The sequence below is a fragment of the Xiphias gladius genome, chromosome 12 (assembly GCF_016859285.1).
Source record: "Xiphias gladius isolate SHS-SW01 ecotype Sanya breed wild chromosome 12, ASM1685928v1, whole genome shotgun sequence".
Classification (NCBI taxonomy): Eukaryota; Metazoa; Chordata; class Actinopteri; order Istiophoriformes; family Xiphiidae; genus Xiphias; species Xiphias gladius.
In genome coordinates, this window is record NC_053411.1 from 16,682,617 (window position 1) to 16,707,888 (window position 25,272).

Sequence of the window (25,272 nt, forward strand, 5' to 3'; positions counted from 1 at the left end):
TATCAGACACCGAATGTTTAGGACGGCATATAAACTTCTTTAGCTCAAAAAAATAGCTTGGATAATTGAGATTAAAATTAGCGAAAAACAAATTTAGATTTTCAGTATTAATAGTTACGGCTTGTATTAAAGTTATAAAAAGCTAATTTAAGAAATCTTAGCTCCTGAAACCTCCAGTTGTTCTGGGGCTTGGGCCCCCAAAATGGTCAAGAGGTTGCAAAATAGTTAACAGAATAGGAGATTGGATACATTTATTACTTCAATCTTCCAAAACTATTAAAATACGACAGTCTGAAAAAGGAGTAACCCCTCTTTGGTTGAATAGGTCCCACTATAGCTATATTATGCAATCTATGACAAGAGGTTGCAATTAGACATAGTTTCATTTGTAAGGGTCACAAGGCCAAAAAGGTTGGGAACTTCTGAGGCAGAGGAGGGATTAAATTATCTCTTAATACTGAAATACACATCTCATACTTATATATTTGTCCAATACATCTGTCGGTATTAGATATACATCAAAATATTTTAACTAGAAGAACAATATTTGAAGTAGCAGCAGCTAAAAAGGATGAGTGGAGGCTGAAATTTGATTTTCAGATCTTCAAGAAACCACATCAAGATTGTCTTTCATTCCTTCACTCTGGTCCCTATGGAGGAGAAATTGCATTTACTATGCTTGAAGCCCGAGCTGAAAATGCCTGGAGAACCTTTAACCTCAACTATTCGGGGGTAGATGTTAAAGCTGAACTCCTAAAGGCATCACGTCCTAGAGGCAACTTAAATCAGCTTTCATTGAATTAACCTGATGTATACAGGCTTCTTAAACATCTGCAGTCCGCTACCTTCAGTGCATTAGTTTACTTTTTCTCTGAGAACCCAGATGATGGAAACATCAGTCACTTTTTGCATGCGGCGGACTCACCAGAAATGGTCTGTTTGGGCCCCAAACCACAGAGAGAAAAAAATACTTACTCAGAGCTTTTAGGTTTGAAGATCAAAGCTGGACTGAAGGTCAGATGCTAAAGGCTTACATTAATGGCAAGCATAAAAATCAGTCCTAAGAGTCGCTGCGGAGCTTCAACTATCTGACTGGGAGAAGGAACTTTAGAGGTTGAGGCAGTTTTCTACTTAGTTGGCAAAATACCATCTCTATCATTTGGCTTCTTGTAGAAAAATTAACTTTTGTTAGGGATGGTAATGATCAGGGCGAGGAGGGGGAATCATGATGATGATGTATAAAAAGAAAAGAAAAATACAGTGGTTGAATTTTAGAAATTTAAGCAAACTTAACTTTTCCACCTCCGCTGGCTTTTATTTTTATATTTAATTGTTTGTTATCAAATTCCTGGCATTTCCATTTTGGTTTTTGTTATTGGCAACGCAAAACTGAGCATTAAAAAGTGGAGATCAAGAAAGACTAAGAAAAATCAGTTAGGGGGATCTCCGTCAACCGAAAGGGCAGGAAAAGCATTTCTCTAATGTCAGTTAAACAGGGTGGAGTGTTTGGGGATTTCCTATAAAATGATGCGTTCTCACACCTTCTTCTGTACGTCCTTACTGGTAAAGGGAAATTCCACTGTTCAGCAAAATCGTCGTCATTCTTTCAACAGTCTCTCTCCAGCCAAGCATCCTTTAGAATTCAGCCCACTCTTTCTCCCACTTGCCGCAGGCTTCAAAGCTCTAATTATCCCTACCTTTTTAAGTAAATATCCATCTTTATAAAATGAATTTGATGGGCTGAAAAGCGAGATGTGAAAACCAGAAATCAACACGTGAATAACTGGTATTTTTTCATGTATCTCTTAGGAGACTTTTGTGTTCTCATTAAAGTCTGTAGAGCTCCAGGACTGATCTATATATCTCCTCTCTGTCTCCCCGTCTAGGGTTCGGGCTTCCACGCGTCGCGGAGACAAAAATACGGCAACGTGTTCAAGACTCACCTCCTGGGTCGCCCTCTGATCCGGGTGACGGGCGCCGAGAACGTTCGCAAGGTGCTGATGGGCGAGCACACGCTGGTGACGGTGGACTGGCCCCAGAGCACCTCCACGCTGCTGGGACCCAACTCACTAGCCAACAGCATCGGAGACATCCACCGCAAGAGGAGGAAGGTCAGGAAACACACAGACATACACATGTGCACAGACATGTTTGACGATCAAGACGTGGCATACAAGGGGAGGTGACGGGGCCAATGAATACACATGCCCACATTTTACTCCTAACATGTCGGCATCAAGTTCGAAGGAGCCCAAGTCATTTTTTTTCTTAAAAGTCATACTAGCAATTGCACAAAGGATTTCACTAATACTTCCTACATATGAAGTCTTTGTTAAGTGTGAATTGAATGCAGCAACATTAATGGAAATGCGACAGCACAAGTAAATACCCGTCTTATTCCACCACATAATAATAACACCTTTAATAATGATTTATCAGAGGTATGAGAACTTACATAATTAGACCATCAGCTTAGTCATCTTACATTTTCAACTTTCACCCTTGCCAAATACTTGAAAATAAGACAGGATTAAAAGAGAGTCACAGCCTAATGTCTTGGCATTTTCTTAACTGAACTGTGTATAATACTCAGCACGATTCTACATTATGGACGAAATAAAAGATGAAATTAATAAGAAAATTTACAGGAGGATCAATGGGCTTAGTGAGTTTCATTTAGAGGCAAACAGGGGCGAGTCTCCCCGCAGCCCCCTCATTGTTCATTGAATGAGCCATTCACAAAGACGAACACTAATTCATCTGGAAAATAAAAATACGTTTTAAAATCCATGACCGATGCAGTCCGGGAGACTGAGAAAACTTCTTTAGAGCTTCTTTATTTCGCCCCCGATACCAAATATTGCTCAGCTCTATCTGTAGCGATGCTGCCAACATTTCTGTAACAGAGATGTCTGAACTCCAAGAACAACGCCGGGAATGTTACAAATCTCATGTCTGACAGACGGAACATGGAACATTTGCAGTGTTTACACAGCAAACATCCACACTCCGAGGTACAGATGCATGGGAAACACTCATCAACACTTACGCTTGTAGTGGACTAAGTAGCGGAAACAACACACACACACACATTTATCAAAAGCACTGGAATCATCTGCGGCACAATCAGAAAGGTAGGACATGCTCGTCCAGACACACACATACACACAGACAAACAGAAAGAGAGAGTATCAGTGTAAAACTATCCCGTTCTGTCGGCCTTATCAGCAGCGTTCTGGCTTCTGAAGCGTGAGAACAACCCCCCCCCCCATCACTCCATCCTCTCCTCCACTCATCTACATGGGGAGAGAGAGAGAAAGAGACATTCCGGTCAATACCGCCCACCCTTGATTATCTCTTTTCATCTTCTCCGCTTAATTTCTGTGATTCCTCCCTGACTCTGCCTATTTTCCTCTCTCTCTCTCACTTTCTCTCTTTTCTGCCTTCTTTCTCTCTCTCTCTCCTCCATCCTCGTGTTTCCTCTCTCTCTCTCTGTCTCTCTGTTTTCTGTGCCAGGACCATTTCAGGTAATCAGCCACTTACCTCTCCCTCCTATTATCCCCTTATCCCCGGGGCACATACCTTCCCCTCTCTCTCTCTCTCTCTCTCTCTCTCTCTCACACATGTACACACAAACACACGCACTTTTGATGCTTGCACACACACAGTCACTGATAAACACAAACACACAAAGGACCAGAATGAGAAGAAGAAGAAGCAGAGTCTGATGTATTTTCCTGTAAATCAGTCTCTCGTTTTCTCTCTCTGGATCCACCATGGAAGGGGGGAGAGAAAGGAGGGAGATTTTTGGAGGCGGGGTCGGGTTTTGTTGCCCCATCGCCCAGGGATGGTGAGGGGTTGGCTGGGTCTAATCCAGGCTCTGATCCCCTCTCCTCTCCCTGGAGACCCCCGCACTAACCTCATGTAATGACCCCTGATTAGGAAGGCTGCCTCCGACACAGCACAAAGAGGGGCTTTCTGTGGGGCCCCGCACACACACACACACACACACACACACACACACACACACACACACACACACACACACACACACTTATATACAAAACAGTACACAAAAGCATATGTGCACACACACCTGAACATTCCCCGCTTTCAACAAAGCCATATAGAGACAGTCAGTAAAAATTGCCTATAGTAGTAGGTTGAAGCTCTGTGTTGCTCAGCAACCCCACGGCTGAAGTGCTTTTGAGCAAAACAAGCCGTCTCGTACCTTTAGCCATTCTGTCCACAACCTCTAACCTTCCTGAGAAGGCGAAAAAAGAGGTTTTCCCCACAGAGACCAAGTGAGGAAGCATCACATTACACTGTTTGACTAGATTTTACAGTAGCATGGTGGCGCAAATAGAAGGCCCTGTTCACGTCTGGCATTGTACGACATGCGTCTTGGGTGATCTGATCGGAATTGGACAGTGCTAAGTACGTCAGTTCAAGCCCGGCATCAAAATGCGTCTCCCCATTCATCTCGAGTGACCACAGATCTCACTTCCCTGCTCTCATTGCAAATAAACACACACATCTTTTCTGTCTTCAAACACCAAATGCGTTGTTGTTTTTAACCGGCAGGTTCTGTCTAGTCTAACAGAAATTAAAAGAAGAAGAAGAAGGAATCAAAACGATACAAACTGGGTCTATTCCTTAGCGTGTTGTCTGGCGTGTTCAAGGCAAACCATATCGCCCAAGGTGTTCAGCACACTCGTTTTGTATCTCTATGGGCTCTCTGAGATGTTCTGACGTTGTGGACAAAGCCAGTTTACCTGACTTGTACGACTTGTATTTGTTCACGGATGAGTACGTACATCCGCTTACGCAGACGACGTCAGTTGAGTACTCGGCCCTTCAGCGTATCCAGGGACACGTTTGCGTTCACACTCCTAAAATAATGTGGCCATAAGCGGCCCAGACAACCTCTGAATGTGGTCTGAGTGATCAGATCTCAAATGCGTCCTCGGTGCTTCTCGGGTGCGTTCGCTACTGTACTTAGAGCTGACCACTTGTGATCTGATCACCCAAGACGCATGTTAATGCCAGGTGAAAAGTGCCGAAGACAACCTGCACTTATTCAAGCATTATTTCCAGAAACACATACTGTCTTATATTCAGGCCGAAACGGTAATAAAATGTGGCATTTTTATATGAATAAATATCTTAAAGTTGATTCAGCATAACGATATTTCAACGTCCATCCAGTAAAAGAAAATGGAAGAAACAGAAGAAGAGGAAGAAGAAAGGGTTAAATTTTTCTGAGCTCTGTTAGTGAGCATGAACAGAAAAAGAAAAGGCACCAGCAACAGACTCAACAAAAAAAGCCTCAAAAAAAAAAAAAAGGAGGTATGATCCTGCCCAGACAAATTGATTGACAGGTGCAAAAAATGCAAAACCTGAAGATTACACCTTACGGTCATTTATTTCGCTCTATATGTATGTATGTGTCTTCGTAAGTGTGAGGCTTAAAGTCTTGCCCAAGGGCACCTCAACAGACTTTGCCTAACCTTTTGGCCGTTGTGGGACTCAAGGTTGTGTCATTCGAACGACAGGAGGGTCAGCACACAGAGAGACAGATATTAGGAAAGGCAGTAAGGCAGAATGGGGAGAAGGGCAGAGAGGTCAGCTGGGCAGTTTTCAAGGCTTATGTAGGCGTGTGTGTGTGGGTTGGCAGCGCTCTCCCTCCTGTTTTCTGGGTAATAAAACTAAGTCAACAGACAGAAGTGAAACAACATTAACTGAGAGAAAGAATGAGCGACTGGCTCACTGTCTGACCCACTGGACCAGAACTGCTCCTCAGTGTGTGTATATATGTGAGTGTGTGTGTGTGGCTGTGTGTGTGTGTGTGTGTGTCTACCCTCCTTGTGGTTTTCGTACGGAAAAACAATCTTCACACAGCACATTAGCCTTTGGTGGATCAACAGAGCCAGCCAGTTTCCATATAACCTCGTGTTAAGCTAGGAAACTAACTCCCTCAAAGAGCCACAGCGGCCTGGTTTTCCACTACAGGCCAACCAGGGCTAAATGGGGCCAGCCAGGACTTACACATCACCCTTGACTGAAAACAAAATCAAACATATGTATTTCTGCTGCAAAAAGACAGAGTTTATTACTTTCATTACGTTATCAAGGCTTAAGTCTTTTCCCACGGACTCGTGGACAGTCAGGAGTTAGCGATGGAGCAAATTTGGAACCAGCGTCACTTCTTTTGCACTTTTCCTTTGAAACTGTAATGCGTACACCGCGGCAGAGGTGAGTTGTGAGTTGTAACATGAGTCAGCCTTCAAGAGTTTTATCTCTAAAGGCCGATTTCTTCACTTGTACCAAGGAAATGACAGCAGCCAGAGAAGCGTGGGCAAAATTTAGAGCTTCCAGTTAAACAGACCTGAATATTTTGGGACTGTGTGAAACCTATGTGAAAACAGCAAGAGTGTTTAGACCCTTTGCAGGTATAGGGTCGAGTTAGTTTGGCTCCAGATTCATTAAGCGCTGAGTTTAACGATTCTCCTCTCGACGCTTTAGCAAAGAGCAGTGTACAAAATACCCGGGTAGCGATTTAGCTAAATAGCAAATATTTGATCTATCGGGCAAAACTTGAGTTTGAACCTGCAATAACGGATTTTTTTGGCCACTTTGGGGCAAACGGAAACGAGCTACACTGACACAACAAGCGGATATTGTGAACTTGTTGCCCATTTGCACCTCATGCAGATGGTACAAAGCAACACTAACGCTGATGCCGATCACCCTTCTTTTCGCTCACCTATAAACAATGCGCACGATATCTGGTTCATCTTCCTATCTTTCTTCATCTTGTGTCCCACTATAAATGGACAAACCACACAGTACTTGTGTTGTAATAAACATGCTGAGATGGTCTCAGAAAGCCCCACCTGACCCGCAGTGGAAAAATGTCCCTCTTTATAGAAACAGTGGGAGAATCCAGACCCCTGTTGACAGTGGCAGCCAGGTCTTTATTTTCACCCCTCTGACATACCTCTCACTCTGTCTCTTCTACTCCTCCACTGCCCAGACCCCCCCCCCTCGACCCCTTTCCTTCCCCATTTGCCCTCCGCCAGCTCGACATTTTCCTTCCCCCTTGTTTTTCTTTCTTTTGGAACCTTCCCTTCATCCCTAAATTTAGGAAAAGGAGAAACAGAGGCAGGGAAAACAGAGGGTAAGACAGAAAGGGAGATTGGAAAGGAATAAAGGAGACACACAGAGAGATTCAAAGTGTCACTTTTAGCCGGGTCATCTTCAACCAGTTGCCCCCCCCCCTTTTTGCTTATCTTACATGAGGCGTATTCTCAATTACTTCAAATTTCTTTCTCATTTTTGTGCCATTTTTTTCTCTCATGTTGATACTGTAAGAAAATGAAAAACATGGGTTCACTTAACATAACAGAGCCCTAGTTCCCACCGTGTTTTTGGTAGAAGATGCTGCTCTGCACGCAGCCTTCCTTTCTCTAAGTGTGTGTGTGTGTGTGTGTGTGTGTGTGTGTGTGCGCGCGCTTGATGGTGTGTCTGCCTCCTGTGCTTCTGCTCATCACCAGTAGAGGGCACTGCCAATTCTAACTGAGGTGAAGCCCATTCCGACTCGCCCCTTTTTTCTTTTTTTCTTTTCTCGGTTTTATCAGCATCAAAAGGTGAAATTCACAGGAGAAATGCACGAATTAAGACTTGCAGCACAGTTTCTGTATAGTTGACAGGGAGTCCAGGGAGGTGAACATCCAAAGCCTTGCCTATCACTTTCTGTATCCCCATTCGAGGTTCAGTGTTCTGGTGCTCTTATGTTTACATTAGAAGTTATTAAGCATAAAGTAGTGTTATATAAAAGAAGACTGGAAGAGCCAAAAATTGCTCAAGCAGAATTAAGTGTACTGTAGGGTAAATTAAACCATAGCAAAGGATAATATTTTATGAGCTCATCTCATGTTTTGCATGTTCAGTAAATTCTTGTTATGCAGAGTAGCTAGAAGCTGCAGGTATGTTTAGATAGGTAAAAAGCACAATATTTCCCTTTAAAACACTCTACAGTAAAACCAGAAGCCGAATAAAATGGAAAAAACTCAAGTTAAGTCCCAATACTGCAAAACTGTGCTAAAATAAATGCTCTTCAACACATTTGGGTATAAAAGAGAAAACAAGGTTGGTCTTTAATGCTGGTGTGTTAACTTCAACATGGTCTAAGATAAATCATAAGCTAAAATAATGTGATTTTGCCTTCTATGTGGCGTTTCTTTGTAACATTAACTTTCACCTGGCTGCTCAGACGCCCGGACCTTCACATCTAAAGCGCTCAAGCTCAACAACAAAGCAATCCTTTTCTGATTCAACGTGACGATAGACGCAGGAAGAGACGCGTGGACTGCTTGTTTGACTAAGAGAAAAGAGGAAAAAGGAATAAAACGTATTTTAAAAAAGGAAGGATGAAGGGGCAGGGAGAGACGGGAAGAGGTGGGAGTAAAGAGAGAGAGAGAGAGAGAAGGAGGGAAAGGAGGGCAGAGAGAAGAATAAAGGAGTCTTTACATGTCTGTGGAACCAGCAGCTCGCAGCACTTTCACATAATTTAAGACATATGGGCGTTATTAGGACAGCCATGTCTGTGTGCGCGTGTGTTTCTGTGACTATATGAGTGTGTGTGTTTGTGTGTAAGAGTCTAGCGGTGTGTGTGCATCAGTGTGTGTGTCTTTAGGCCTGTGTCTGTGCGCTGCAGGCTACAGAAGACAGTCACGTTTTTGTGGTGCAGCAAAAATGACTGTTGTACCGAACAATCTGCCCCCCCCCACACACACACACACACACACACACACACACACACACACACACACACACACACACACACACACACACACACACACACACACACAGACTTGGACGGTCCCAGAGTGACACTGCATAAAAAACTGTGCTTGATTGGCAGCCAGACCGTGTATGGACATAGCGTGTGCATTTGTATGTTTGTGTGTGTGTACTAGTCCGACCTGTAGTTACCTCTCAGAGTCTTGGCCTCCTTTCTGCCTGCACGCAGACACACACACACACACACACACATACATACACTGACTGACTCACTAGTCCTACAGTAGCTCAACCCTGCTGCTCTGTCTCTATTTGTGTGAGCCTGTGTGTGTGTGTGTGTGTGTGTGTGTGTGTGTGTGTGCGTGTGCGTGTGTGTAGTAATAGGCAAAGTACTCACTCAAATTGACCAATTATGCATAATCCAGCGCAGACGGGTTAAATGGCTAAATTCACAGTGTTACACAACCTCCTTTGGCTTAACGAAAATTTTGCCCAATCACCTTTCAGTCTCTCTTCAATGTTTTTTTTTTTTTTTTTTTTTTTTTTTCTCTTTTGGAGATCTTCCTGAAGATTTCCCAGATCATTCTCAAACATGTTTGTCTAGTTTTTTTAAATCCTCTGGCGAGTAATCAACAACCTAGCTAACAGCCGGCTCAGTCACAGTTTGAATCGATGGTTTCAGAGTTTCATGGGTCCAAAGATGTGGAGACCATTAACACCTATGGCTGATGGAGTGAAAGTTAATTAAATCTTCAGCTGACGTATTAACCAACTAATTACCATCCAATTTACTCATGAAGAATTCTGTTAAATGAATAAATGTAACCAACTAAATGTCTAACTTTACAACACTAACTTTAAGACAACTGAATGCAAAGACAGACCACATGAGTAATTGACGTAATAACTAAATAAATAATTGATTGAGTAAGTAATTAATCAAATGACTTAAATGACAAGAGAATGACTTGACATAACCAACTAAATGTTTGACTTAGTAACTGAATACGAACAAACAAGGCAGAAAGTAGACTTATGTTTTTGGGGCCAATCTGCAACAAATATGCTGCCTTGTATTAACATGTTGCTGTAGCAACCCCCAACGGACAATCAATGTAATTTTGAAAATACTGGAAGTCAGTGTAAAGATGTATCATTCACCCTCAAGTTTCATCCAAATCCAGTTAGTGGTCTCCCAAACCCTAACCCTAAACCGAAGGTACAATGGATGAACAAACCATGACTAATCAACTGATTGTCGTCCATTGACATTAACTTATCAGCCATCTAACTAACCGACTCCCTACCAAACAAAAAAACAGCCATGACAGCCTGTGTGTTTTCCTAGACTGTTTTGAGGTCAGATACTGTGTGTAATCCCTTGTGGTCAGGGTTGGAGAGCAGGTCATGTAAGCTGATCTGTGACCAGCGGCCCCAGGGTGCGGCAGCAGAGGAAATGTAGCGCTGCTAACGTCTTAGAGCGCTCTGTGATCTGGACTAACCACTCCCTAACACACATACGCAGTATACATACCCATACAGTGCATACACGTAATTCACACACTTTCATGCACACAGCACCAGCCCAGTAGACCATTGTTCATTCATTCTGAGGGCGACGAAGGGAGGGAAGCAGGGTTTGGAGGAATGAGCAGAGAGAGAGAGAGAAAGAGAGCGAGAGAGGGAAGAGGGCAACAGAGGAGAAAGAACATGAGAGGAAAATGAGGTAGAGGACAAAATAAGAGTACGAGTGCCCAACTGATGGTTTGGTGGCTGAAACATCAACCTCAAGAACCACATGTACCCTCACTGGTCTGGGCTCAAATCCCACTAGAAGCTCCTTTCTTCCCTCTCAGCCTCCATTATATCTTAGTGAACTGAAGCAAGAGAACTTTGTCTTCATAACCATGTTCTTCTAGTGTGTTGACATATGGAAAAAAATACATTCCAAATACAAAGTAAGGTAATTTTCCTTCTACATGTTGTGCTTTAAAACCTACAAATCCAGCAAAAGCAAGATTCCAGACGAACGCCACTTAAAGAAAGCATTCAATGAGTTTTCAGAATGTCGCTTTCTTCAACATCCTGTCACACAGTAGTGACTAAATGCAAAGTCTACACTGTCATGTGTAGTTAAGTTGAAGAAAAGTCATAGAAAGAACCCACAGCGATAAAATAATTTGAGAAAAACCACAGAGGGGATGCAGTTATGGGTTTTTGCAGGTTAGATAATAAAGGAGTTAATAAAAAAAAATAACAGTCATTTCAAAATAAACAAAAAAGGAAAGAGAGTAATATGCCGAAACCATTCGACATGCAAATGTTCAACCCACATCCTAACTGGCATTACGTAAATGACTGTTATGGCTCTTAAAGTGAATTGAACGGGTGATTGACCAGCTGACTTATCATTAGAAAGTATTTCTCGCTAATATAAAATTTGCTTGTTCAAATGTTCCAGTCTCATTTCATTGAGCAGAAAATGCAAACCATGTGTACCAGTTGCTGAACTTGCTTAGCAATGCGCTACATTGCCATTGCGATTGCCGGGGACAACGTTTCAGATAAAACCTGGAACTTACATATTTGGTTAATTTCATAAAATGAAAGACAGCCGTATATGGTCTGAGAACCCTTTCCTGAAACACTGAACCCTTTCAGAATGCATAGTTAAAAAACATAATTGTCCCTGAAAAGTTGACATTTCAGAGACTTTTTCACCTAAGAACCAGCACTATCCTCCATTCTCTATCCTTCATTCTCCATTCTCGTCTCGTCTATGTTTCAAAAGAATTTGTGACTGTTCTGGGGAAAGCTCCAAAGGTTAAATGCACATGAATGTTATTTATTCAAATAAAGCTAAGTGTTAGTGACTGATTCATATTAATATAAAAGCCCTATTCTAGTCCAGTCCTCCCCAATGTTCTCCACGTCTAAATCATTCCCAAGGCTGTTTTAAGGACAGTTTTGGAGGTTAAATCAGATGGAATGTTATTTGTCCAAACAACGCTGACTACTGGTGACTGATTCATACTAAGAAATACTACGAGCAGCCAGGAAAGACTCAAATCTCCCCCTCCTCTCTCTCTTGCTCTTTCTGCCTGTCATTCTCATTCTGCTGACTACAGGGGAAAACCTCCACAATGTATAAGTCTCTGTAAAAAGGGAGAGAGGGGGAGAAGGAGAAAGAGAGAGAGAGAGAGAGAGAATCAGGGGATGAATAAGGAATGGGAATCATAGAAAATGAAAAATGACCAAATGATGGAAAGTCTTGTCTAGGTATAACCCAAAAGAGAGGAGGAGAGGATGAAAGGATAGAAAATGTTGAAGAGATATGACAGGAGAGAAAGAGCATCACAGATTAAAAAAAAGTATGATGACTATAGTAACCGTCAAGAACAACTAGAAAGGACTCAGAGGGTGCACAGTTCACCAGTCCTACAAATCTGGGTTCATAAACTCTCACAGTGTAGTGAAAAATGCCCATCACAATTTTACAGAGCCCAGGGAGACGTCATCAAATTGCTTGTTTTGTGTGACCAACAGTCAAAAAACCAAAGATACTTAACTTACAATAATATAAATAGAGAAGAGTAGCAAATGGTCAAACTTGAGAAGCTACACATGTGGAATGTTTGGCATTTTTCTTTAAAGATCAACTTAACAGCATTAATCAATTATCAAAAATATATTCTGTTGATCGACTAATCAACTTATCGTTTCTGCTGTATTATGGATTAACACATTTGACCAAGGACTGTTTTTAGGCATCACTTTTTAGGAGGTATTAGCAAAAAAATTCAAGTGTTTTGTAAGTGGCCACATAGTGGCGTTATTCAAACCAAAAACTAAGAAATTCCCTCCTTGGCCAGCGACTGACCTTTCTGCTTAATGAAAAACCACCTTGGTGGAGATAACAAATGTAAATACTACAGTAGAATCAACTTGTTCATCCTGCCATCTGCTCACACACCCTGTGACTCAGGATTTGACACGCTCAAGGTTTCCTAAAGACATTCGGCTGGTGTGACTGTAAGAAGGGAAGGGATTACAGTATTACATATACTCAATCAGTGCTTTGTCCTCTGCTTTGACTTGCACTGGTTCAAATGAATTACTGTATGCCTTCTATCTGTGTGCCAAGTCTTAAATTTTATGAGGATTAGATGAAAATCATAGTTGACTTTTATCTGTTCCTGTTTAGTTTGTGTCAAGAACAGACAGGTGGAGTCGCATTCTACATTTGAAGTGGCACTACATACCTCCTCCTTTGTCTCTCCAGGTGCTTGCCAAAGTGTTCAGCCACGAGGCCTTGGAGTCCTACCTCCCAAAAATCCAGCAGGTCATCCAGGAGAGCCTCCGAGTGTGGAGCTCCAATCCCGAGCCCATCAACGTCTACAGGTACGCCGGGGGTCCTAGAATAGAAATGCATTCAGAACAGGTACAAACGTCACTGTTAGAAATGGGAGTAGGATCATCGTCTTACTGCTGGTAGAAACGTCATCACAGTGGGTCAGAATACTGTAACTATTTCTGCAGAAAAGAACATTCTTACTACAGATAGAAATATAGATACAGTGTGTAGAAACCTCATCATGGAAACATAAGCTCTTAAAATTGACACGATGAGTTCAGAGATTGTCAGAACCATCAGGTATAGACAATATTCTTAAGAGAAGTAAGAACATCATCCATAGTAGAAACATCAGTCACTGCGAGCAGAATTATCATTGTAACAACTAAAGACAACCCAGCTGTCTTTGAAAAACACAACGGCTTAAAGAAGTGAAGTCATCATAAGAAGCAGAAACACTGTCCTTCGTGGTAGAAACGATATTGTCAGTCAAAACATCATCATTGTTGCAGGTTAGCGTGTGAAATAGAACATCAAAACCCCAGATAGAAAGGTCACTATCAGTAGAAGCATCATTGCCCTAGATAGAAATGTTATTAGCGTGGGTAGAAACGTCTAAGCTGCAAGAGTTGTAGAACATTTGTAGCTGTAGGAGTTTGTTTACAAAGACACGGTTCAGGCTGCTAAGAATGGCTGTACAAGAACACACATGAAGGTTTCTCATTTGTGTTTACTGGGTGTAACCGATTGGTTGTCTTTCCACAGGGAGAGCCAGAGGTTATCGTTCACCATGGCGGTGAGGGTGCTGCTGGGCTTCAGGGTGTCAGAGGAGGAGATGAGGCATCTGTTCTCAACCTTTCAGGACTTCGTTGACAACCTTTTCAGTCTGCCCATAGACCTGCCATTTAGTGGCTACAGAAAGGTATCTGTAGTTGACCTCCTCTGTTTGTCTTTTCCTGCATACTTTCTTCTTACAAAAGTCAAATCTTTAGGTGTCTGTTTTTTCACTAAACGTGCCTTTTACCTTTACCAGAGTCCAAAAAAACAATTAGATTTTTTAGAATCACTCTTTATAACTGAAGCATGGTCTAAGTAACATCCCAAAAGGGGAGCGTACACCACAGCATTTTCTGTTGCAGCGGGAAAACACAGTCTATATCCATTTGAATTGATCTGCACCTTTTTAAAACATCTAGGTATTATTCTGTAAAAATCCATAAAAAGCAAAAACAATGAGCATTAATTGTAGGTTACCGTTAGTTAACTTTCTTTCGTATGTGTTTGCAGGGTATCCGTGCACGAGACACCCTGCAGAAAAGCATAGAGAAGGCAATCAGGGAGAAGCCGCTGTGTTCCCAGGGGAAGGACTACAGTGACGCTCTGGACGTCCTGATGGAGAGCGCCAAAGAGAACGGCACCGAGCTCACCATGCAGGAACTGAAGGTAACACACCTACGCACAAAAAAAAAAATCACCTGAATGGGAGGAAACGGTGTGCAAACATTACGCCGGAGCGAAGCTGCTCAATCACGCGTGGGAGCATGAACACATACACAACAGAAGCACACTAACTGATGCATAAAGTATGTGTGCAAACATAAACACAGTCACACATGCAGAAGAACACACCCACTGTTTACCTACTAAAGGGCTGCCCAAGAGAACTTGTCTGGACTGAGTGAACACACACACACACACACACACACACACACACACCAAAAGTCATCATAATTCCTCCAACAAATCATCTTGGGATCAAAAGTAACGCATGTGACTTAGTGACTTATGATACACATCTTAATGTAAAATGTGACAGCAGGGATGCTAGGCTGATGCCCATAGGCAGACAATAACAGTAAAAGTCACACACACATACACACATGGAAAGGCACACCCTCTATTTACCTGCTGAAGCAATTCCTAGGAATTCTTTGGAAACTGAACTCTCTCTGCTTCTCTCTTGCTCACTGTGGTTTCTGGGTTAAGCCGAGGGCCAAAAATAAGTCAACACTCCCCCTGCTAGGGGTCTGAAAGAGGCCTCCTGTAGGCACACACTCACACCCACACTCACACACAGACATTTTTAAACACACACACGTAGTGAAGTGGGGAGCCCCTGTCGCAGAGGCCCAGGCCGAAGCGCTCTCCTGCAGTTTTCTGACGCACGCATTGGTAACAGACACACACGCCGGGGTGAGGCAGAGGCGCGTTTTGACACAGATGACGGCAGATGAGAGGTTTAGAATGGGAGTCGTGCTTCTTAGCCTCTGTGTTTTTTATTCCACTACCTTAATAATGGGCCCAGCAAGGCGTACTAAGTGTTGACATTGGATACAAACTTCATATTTCCAAACACATTCGTTTTTCAGGAGTTACAAATAACAGACTATTATTATGTATTGGCTTTTGACTTTTTTTTTTTTTTTTGGCTCAATGTTTTTACGAAGCAAATGGCAGACTTGAGTTGTAGGGTAGTGGATTTGTGCCCAAAATAAGTTTGAGGTCCCAGGTTAAGTTTGACTTTAGAATTATTTAAAAAAAAGATTTCACATTTTTTCACTGACAACTCTAACACACAGGGTGATAAAATCCTTTTTACACAATCATAAATTCTCTATTTTGTTCTGTTATTACCTTAAAAACAGTAATCATGGCTATGGTTGGGCATTTGGCTAATATCCACCCTCACCCTTCAGCCCATCTATATTTCCACTCTCCCGGCTGTTTATTCAAGTGACAGGCAATTAGCCTATGAGAAGCTGAGGGAGAATCCTGTTGGCTTGCCCACAAAGGGAACATTAATCAACTCATATGCCCTCAATACAGGCAGGCACTCAGTGTATGCTTGTGCTCATTCTAGAATTACGCTTTACAGGGACTGGCTTTTCCAAACTCTGGTCAAGTAGTGGATAATAATAGTGGTGGGTAGGGACCATTGTTGCATCGGAGAAATTAAAAAAACTGCTCATCCTAAATCCACCAGTGGTTCCCAACCTGGGGTTCAGGACCTCCAAGCTATAACAAGATAAATCTGAGGGTTGCAAGATAGGTTGCAATAGGAAAAAGTAAATGCACTGATGCACCATCCTGCTTCTTTATCATCCCACAGGAGTCGACCATCGAGCTGATCTTTGCTGCCTTCGCCACCACTGCCAGTGCCAGCACCTCCCTCATCACGCAGCTCCTCCGCCAACCTCCTGTCCTGGAGCGCCTGAGGGAAGAGCTGAGAGCGAGGGGCCTCCTTCACAACGGCTGCCTCTGCCCTGAGGGAGAGCTGAGGCTGGACACCATCGTGAGCCTCAAGTACCTGGACTGCGTCATAAAGGAAGTGCTGAGACTCTTTACGCCCGTCTCAGGGGCCTACCGAACCGCCATGCAGACCTTTGAACTTGATGTGAGTGGCCCAATAATAGTTCCTGACTGTAGTCAGTTAATAATTTATATATCTTTATTATCTGTTTCTGTTCTGCGTAAAATGATAAAGACACTCTTTGCAAATCACCCATTCATTTTTATATTAGAATCTTTGCAATTTTTGTGTTTTCTGATTCAAGTACCATTATTTTGGGCAATATCCCTCAAAGTCTGGTTTCAACTGCCATTTCTGTCTTCTTCCCGTAGAATGGTAGTTCTATTCATAAAGAATAAGAATAGAGTCCTATTAAATTCCAGTCAACTACTCAAAAAGTCTCAAAACAAAAAATTCAATCTAATTTCAAAAGAATGATTCATTAGAAATTATAACATAGTCTGATCACTTCAGGAAACTACCCCAAAAGACAAAGTTTGATGGGTAACATTTACCAAAAACGAACTGCGATCCCAACTAATTCTCATATTCCTTTATTCATAGCTGGTATGAACATGAGAAGAGAAATTATGCCTAAAATTGCAGAAAAGTCTGCCATGCTTAGCCAAAGAATTGGAATTTCTAAGTGCTATACAAAGGCAACTGGACTTGAAGTTTTTGAAGACGTTTCACCTCTCATGCGAAAGGCTTCTTCAGTTCCAACGTATAGCACTTATAAATACCATGACCTGGATGAATGAGAATCTTCACAGACATAAAGAACTGTAATTAAAATTCAAAATCTCTGACCTTACAAGCGGACGTGCCAAAGTGTTGGAAGTTTTCCAGCAATAATTACACCAGTGAAATCTACTTGCAGTCATGATCGCACCCGCACCTGCTCAGTCACTGCAATTCTTTGTCTTTCTGTCTCCAGGGAGTCCAGATTCCCAAGGGCTGGAGCGTAATGTACAGCATTCGGGACACCCATGACACTTCCGCAGTCTTTAAGGATGTGGATGCCTTTGACCCTGACCGCTTCAGCCAGGAGCGGGGAGAAGACAAGGAGGGACGTTTCCACTACCTGCCCTTCGGTGGTGGCGTGCGGTCCTGTCTGGGCAAGCAGCTTGCCACCCTCTTCCTCCGCATCCTCGCTATTGAGCTGGCCAGCACCAGCCGCTTTGAGCTGGCCACCCGGCAGTTCCCCCGTGTGGTCACGGTACCCGTGGTCCACCCTGTCGATGGGCTGAAGGTCAAGTTCTATGGCTTGGACTCCAACCAGAACGAAATCATGGCCAAGTCAGAAGAGCTGCTGGGAGCAACAGTTTGAAGGGCGGAGAGTCAGGGAGGGGGTGAGTGACAGAAGTAGTCTTTAGGGTGAAGATTGACTGAAGGAAAGAAGGAATTAAAAGTTATCTTTTCCTCTCCACCTTTGTTTCTTCCAAGCTGGAGGTTCTTTTTCAGACTGAAAGAAAAGCAGAAGTCTTCGTCTCTTGTTACAACTGATGATGATTGGGACTTTCCTCTGAGAAAGGAAGAAGCTGCCAAAAAAGTTCTTAATTATGCTCTATTCTGTGTATTTTTTTAAAAGAAATATACAAACAAAATGTATGTACAAAAAAGCTATATAATATAATTTGAAAGAGAATGTGGGTAGTGCACAATGGGAGAAAGAGAAGTATGGTGGTACTTTTGGTGAAATGAAGTGTTGAAATTAGAAAAGTATAAGTAAAGATGGTTGCGGAGGGATGGTGAGATGGATGAAACAGGGTATAGGATGAAAGAATATGATATTTTAGCATTTTGCTTGTGCTTAATCAAAATCAATGAGGCATTTCAGTTGTCTAGCAGGGTAAAAGAGATGGATAAATAGACTGAAGGTTCTAGATTTTCTGGTCCAAATTGGTAAATTTGTGGTCAGACTTCTTCATGGTGCCACTGAGATTCAACTCTTTTTGTTCTTATTTGAAAAAGATTTGAAAGAATGACAAATACCAGTGGTGGGGTTTTTTTCAGGGGTCTATCAAAATTCATTTAAAAAAAAAACTAGATTACAGATGCAGTCAAAAAGATCATAGCACAGTGGGTAGCAGGTCGTGGCACAGATGGACATGTTGCTGAGCTTGTCAGATTGGCTCTGATGATTTCTTCAAAAACAAACAAACTGTATCACGACGCAGTGAATACAATTTAATTTTGTAGTGCTAATTACGGTCGTGTATCAATTTAGGCAGTGAAGGAAAGGGCTGTGCTTAGAAATGTAATGGATGTAAATGATGTAGAAGATATACTGGCTGCATAATTTAAAGGGCAGAACACATAACATTTAATGTAAATGGGCAATTGGTTATGTGTCTTACAACAACTTTGCCTGCTGTTTTTTCATAAACTGATTTTTAACCCGAAAGTTGCCACATTGCTTTCATTCGCGTGCCGTACAGTAAAATAAGCTTCTCAAACTACCAACATTACAAAGAAACATTAGAAACAAAGAGTAAGAACCGCAGAACTTTCATTGAAGGGATCTTACTGCTTGGGTAAACGAAAAGTGCAGTTGAAATTGAAGAAGAGAGAGAGAGACAAGGTAGATTTTAGCAGGAACAACTCTTTGAGATACTTCTCGAGAAGGTAAATTCTTGCTGGAAGATGAATGCCATCTTTTTGGCTTCAACATTCTCTACACTTACTTTTTTTGTTCCAAATTACAAACCCTAAAAAAGGAAAGTAATCAAGAGAAAAAATACAAACTGCACTCACGAGAGACTCAAAGAAACTGCAAGCCCATATTTATACATCCTAAACACTACCTTGAACCTGGGTTTTCTTATTATCAACATCTGCAGTGAAAACCTGATGTCACTCTCTTCTTCGTCTCTGCAGCCGGCAGGTTGCCCATCTGCATTGACTCAAAACGTTGCCCATATATAAAACATATCCAAGTAATCTTGGTGGTGTGTGAACTCAGGTGCTGAGTAGACATAGCGGTGAATAATGAATAAGACTTTGCTTTTTTGATATTTAACTCTGACTGACTGCACATAAAAAAGACTATCACTTACTCTCGTAGTTTCAGTGCTGGACCGATTATTTTTTGAAAATTTGTCAATTACTTTGCGTTCTGTTCACATAAACAAAAATATATCAGGGGTTTCCATTAGTGTTTCTCTTGGTCTCAGTTGACGTATTAGCTTCTGCAACAATTCTGTATCCCCCCAAGGAGTCAATTTTGGTGGTGCAAGCAGAATCAACCAACAGGAATCCCCAATTGGCATCACACGAAATAAAAGTAACTGAATCCAGGTCAAACAGTAATAAGGTCCAGGCCTGCTTTCTAAACTCTGTGAACCTGTGCTTTGATTTATAAAGAACACTTCTAAGTTGCATTGAGATTGTACTCTCTCAGACAGTGACTTTATCCCACAACGAGGACATGATAAAGGACTCGCTCTCAGGAATCGGCGCAAATTCCTGAGCTGGTGGAGGAGAATAGACACAGGGATAAGGTGGAGGTGGAGAGGAGATGACCTACATACATGCTGCTTGAGTGTTGCTTTGTCATACTGTGTTTGTTTATTTGTGTTCTGTTTTTATTTTCCCGTCTCCTTGGGGCAGTCATTTTAAGTTCTGTGGAGAAGGTGACATTCTGTCTTGCTGCTCCTCCTCCGACCAACGCTAGAATGCAAAACGAAATAGATTCCACGGTTTGAGCAACTTTATTAGCTGAAAGAGATTTATTGTTTGAGGTGATTGCACAATCAGGACTCTCAGAGCTTCATGTGTTCCATTTATGAAGAGGAAGGTTCCTTTCTTTTTTCACGTATATGGAAAGTTTCTACGACAGAACTCTGGGACTTGTTAGCGGAACTATGGAACATTCTAGAACCCTCGGACAGAGTTCTAAGTTCCAAACCGACGCTTGAGAGAGAAGGACCAATGAAGTTTCAGGGGAGGGCAGGGTCACACTCAGAGGGCTTTTCTTATTGGACGATCCTGTTGTCCAATAGCATTCCAGATGGATTCTGCCTGTGCCAGACATTGTTCACTCTTTCTACCAACCACACCACTGATCTCTTCACGTAAAAAAATAAAAAAAAAATAAAAAAAAAAATAAAAAAAAATATATATGAAAATAGAATTTTTTTGCTGCTTTTCTTGTGTATATTTTCTAATTGAGAGTTCTAGATTACAATAGTTTGTATCGATTGAGATTTCCTATTTCTTTTCCTTTATATATATACACATATGTATACATATACACATATATATATACATACATATGTATATGTATACACACATATGTATACATATACAAACATATGTATACATATACACACACACACACACAGATATATATATATATACATATGTATATATATATACATATATATAATTTAGCTGATTAAACTATTTGCATTTTGTGAAAACAAAAAGAGCATTTATAGGTTATAGTGTATATTAATTTGTACAAGATTCCTTTCTTTAGCAAGCCATGGGGAAAATCAGCTATCTATGTCTACTAATAACCTAATATTAATGTTATTATATTATTGTACGATTAATATTGTTGTTATAAGATATTTGAAATGCTATTTTTTATTCTATTACAGATTTAGAGTTTTTAGCCTAAATGAGAAGGTCTTTGGTAAATATTGGATGTATTTAGAATGTTATGTATTTCAGTTATATTGTAAACAGTGTTTAAAATGTTAATATTGTTGATTTTATTACTGTAATAATTATTATTTGTTTTGTTATTCAGACTTATTATCACTGCATTTTATTTTATATTAATTATGGAAAACAGAAAGCACTTGCGAGGTATGTCTATTTTTTAAGTGCCATGCGACTACACTTCCCCTTCCTCTCACCCGTTGGTTTCTCTGAACCTGTCTTATGTCATTCTGTACATAATATTTGTATTTCTTTTTACAGGAAAAAAAATGTTCATTTAGTTTAAATATGAATGTCTTGTTCTACTTTCTTCCTTTCTTTTTTTGTTACCGTGATTGTTAAATGTACTCCTGTAATAAACTATAAAGTGATAAAAGATCATGGAACAGTGAATTGTTTTGCTACTCTTCTCCTTCATCTAGCTTGCTAAAGAGAAATAACTAGAAAAAGTACAACGGTGAATGGACAGAAAACTTGTGGATGGGGAATAAGTGAGACTAGGTGCCTGCTGTCAGTCTAAATAAACTGCTAGCGGTAAGATGCACCATCCCATCGACAGTATATTTTTTTTAATAATGCACCAACCTGCTAACGATTTTTATCTCTGTCATCCGAAAAGCTGCATCTCGTGGAACAATTTCCAGAGTGCTCGACCACAATTTTACGGCCACTGCACATCAGAAGAGAAAGTCATGAAAAAATAGTCTGATTTAATAAGAGAGAATGCCACTGGTCAAGGCTGAATCATATCTCAGCGAAAACAGGACAAATTCAAACCATTCACCTAACAGATTCTGCTAAATCCTGAAACACATATAAATGACAATGTTTTTGAATACTCGATGCCAGTGTTTTCTTAGGCAAATTCATTCTTATGATGGCTGTACATGGCAACTACAGTATGATTAAGGTATAGTATTGGTTAAATAGATAAAGTGCTGTGTTCAGGTGTTTGAAAAAGTACGTTTCTGGTCTTCAGACAGGACACAACCTATGGTTTCTGACATTCAATTAGAAGAACGTACATATCTATCCTACATCCAACTTTTAAACAAACAAGACCTTAGCTTACATGCACCATTTCCTGGTTTGTAAGTACAAAAAAAAATGTGAAAAACTTCATCATCAAGTGTATAAGTGTAAAGGCCTATAACCACAACTCCAATAACTAGAATTCCAAAGACCACCATGAATACTTAGCACAGAGTGAGATGTTACCCTGATCTTGGCAGTATTGTTTCAAAACTGCTCTCTATTTAGTAAAAAGATGTCCCTCTGCACTTAACAATGATGAATAAAAGATCTCCCATACTTACACACAAGAGTCTTTTTTTTTTCAGCGTTTCAATCCCAGAAAGATCTTCTTCAGGTTAATTCTTCCTTATATAGGGAATGACATCTAATTCATGTCCAGCAAGTGCTGGTACTCCGACTACGCCACATTCAGAAATCCATAAAATGCACAAAATAGTTTAAAAAAAAAAAAATAGCCGATAGAATTGTAAAATAAATGAAGCATAACATTAGTTTAGCCAGAGCACGGCAGTCTTGTTTTGTGTTAGTTCTTTGTTACTAACTTTCCATTCATGCTTCTTAATCATTGGCTCAGTGATGAGCAGTTTGGCTACCAGCTGATGAGTCATGTCCAATCACATTCTTGCAAGTGCAGCCATTAGAAGCTGACACTACTTACTCGCTCCCTCCGCCGCCCAAACCACCGTCTTCTGTTTGTGCTAGATTTTTAGCATTGTTGACTTGCTTAGATTTAATGTACATATGTCTTTGCTAATGGGGGGGGGTTCGTTCTCCCAGCAGTGTCTTCGTTGCTGCTCAGATTCATTCAGAGCTCCCTCATAGTGCCTTCTCCATCAAACCTAGCTGTATAACTATATGGTACGGACAGGGCCTTGATATAAGTGTCTCTGACTGAAATACCACTTAGATGAATGATTCATATCATTTCAGTATCAAAGAGGCAACAAGCAGCCCAATTTGTGATACATGATACTTAGACTGTTGGTAACAAATCTTCAACAGGCTTAGTGCTAACATAAATAAATGTACCCCAACATTAAATAGACAGCAGACTTGATTAAATCACACTTAAATACTTCCTGAAAAATAGACTTGTGGATGAAACTATAACCATGCTTTTTGTTGTAAATGTTAACCACTTTGTTATTGAACTCTTCAAAGTGAGCCCGACAATGGGACTAAGACTTGTTATGTGGGGAACACACAGAAACCGGTGGTCTGGTTCAGGCTCTCAGCACACTGACTGACTGATGTCTCAATGGCCACATATCTGTTTTTATTTCCCAGCCAGCAGATCACAGTGGTTTGTGAATATCAAGAAAAAAGAAAAGGCTGTGATGTTTGCCGAGAGTTTTCCTTTAGCTTGATGGAAGACAGAAACGGAGACAGAGAAAGAGAGAGAAAGCTCTTACAATGAGCACGGATGTGAAATATTAGAAAAAAAACAAAAAAACAAAAACAACACACTTCAAAGACTTGGTTTGAAAGTGCACACACACACACACACACACACACAGAGCCACGGATAAAAAAAATACACACAAACGCAAACATGACATTTTGGAAATAAATGATAACATAGACACATGTTCACCAACAACTTGAATATAAAATAAGACGGAAAGAAACACTGGCTTAACAATTTGGACACACACACACACAAAATCACACACAGCTTGTGGGAAGAACGAAGAGTTCAGCTCTGTTTGTTTGTAGTTTTGCCACCAGGAGAGACTTTTCGGCACACTAAATACTCCAAGATGAACCACTTCAAGGGAACCGAGTGTGTGTGTGTGTGTGTGTGTGTGTTTGTTTCTCTGTTTGGTGTGTGTGGACATGGTTTAATGGTTTTCATGAATGGAGGGAAGTTCTGTGATCATGGAGTGAATGAGCTCTGGTTAGCTTTTAAACTGTTTCAGTACAAAAATTCTGCATTTTCATGTCCGTGTTATTGTCGTGTTTTCATTATAATGTGTCGCGACAGTATGAATGCGTTGCACCTGTTCTTTAGCTATACGTTTTTTCGGTTCCGATTCTGAGGATCATATCAACCCGCAATTGTTAGAGGCTTAAAATCTCACACCATGTTTACACAGGTAGATCCATTCCTCTGTCAGTATCTACACAAGACGGTTCAGTCCCCTCAACACCCTGGCAACACTCAGAGTCTAACATGCAATCACTGTAGTCAGGTACATGAAACGGAAGAAAATAGACACGAAGGATAAAAAGACGCTGGAGTTGTGCCACCGCAATCCCTCGCGCCTATGTGTGCTGCCAAAGCAGGAGCCCGGTAGTTTTCCTTTCTGCGCCGTTCACTTGCTACGGTAAGCTAAAGATAAAGCTACTGTTCATACTGACAGTAAACTTCCTGCGTGTATTGTATAATAATTTCGATGTGTTCTTATCGTGAAAGCAGTGGTAGGCCTTTACTGTGAAATGGTGACAATTCAAGGCCTTTTAGTGAGAGATAGGCGACTTCATTTCTGTTCCGCCTACTGTACATGAAGTAACAAAAAAAAGAAAAGAAAACAAATGAAAAAGAAGACAAAGAGAGAGCGACAGGGGACTGGAGGAGGGGCACAAGCAGAGAATCTGAGGATGAAAGACAGGGCGCCCTCTCAGCTGTGACTCGCTTCTCTTCTGAAGGATTAAACCTCAGTTATTATCCAGCGGGCTGGATGCAGAAGCACACAGTTGAACCCCCTCGGCGGCAGGTATGAGGGATCATGAAGATACCGAGAGCAGACAATAGGCAATCAGTTCGCAGACTGAGTCAACAGAATCAGACTGCTATGAGAGCAGGAGTGTGACAGTCCATCTCAAGACAGGATAATGTGGGTAGGATAAAAGAGAGAAAAGTCGGAGGAAGAGAAACTGAATAATGACAGTCCCTTACATCATGCTCACAAACTCTAATTTAATGCAAATCCGGTGCCTCTGAGGACTTTAGTTCAGATTAGTTAAGATTACGAACAAAGATTACAAATGTAAAATACAGAGAGAAGAAATCATAGGATGAGGAAGAATGAGAAGTTAAATGTAAAGTGTTTTGCCCTTCCATTTAAGTCTCTGTCCTCTACATTTATAGAATTACAGCAATGTAACTTTGTCTTAC

The 25,272-nt window shown here is 41.2% G+C and overlaps 1 protein-coding gene and 1 long non-coding RNA gene across 2 annotated transcripts in view; one reads left to right on the forward strand and one right to left on the reverse strand.

Moving 5' to 3' along the window:
• LOC120797602 (cytochrome P450 26B1) overlaps positions 1–20,726 on the forward strand; it is a 38,882-nt gene extending 18,156 nt beyond the window's left edge. The window contains exons 2-7 of the mRNA XM_040141407.1: positions 1,887–2,111; positions 13,088–13,206; positions 13,925–14,081; positions 14,447–14,602; positions 16,269–16,553; positions 17,386–20,726. Of these exons, the coding sequence (XP_039997341.1) occupies positions 1,887–2,111; positions 13,088–13,206; positions 13,925–14,081; positions 14,447–14,602; positions 16,269–16,553; positions 17,386–17,778 (1,335 nt within the window). The 3' untranslated portion in view covers positions 17,779–20,726. The remainder of the gene's footprint in view (positions 1–1,886; positions 2,112–13,087; positions 13,207–13,924; positions 14,082–14,446; positions 14,603–16,268; positions 16,554–17,385) is intronic.
• Positions 1–25,272, reverse strand: part of LOC120797603 — a 142,007-nt gene that overhangs the window by 24,156 nt on the left and 92,579 nt on the right. Inside the window, exon 3 of the long non-coding RNA XR_005708549.1 lies at positions 13,068–13,220. This is a non-coding gene — a long non-coding RNA (uncharacterized LOC120797603). The remainder of the gene's footprint in view (positions 1–13,067; positions 13,221–25,272) is intronic.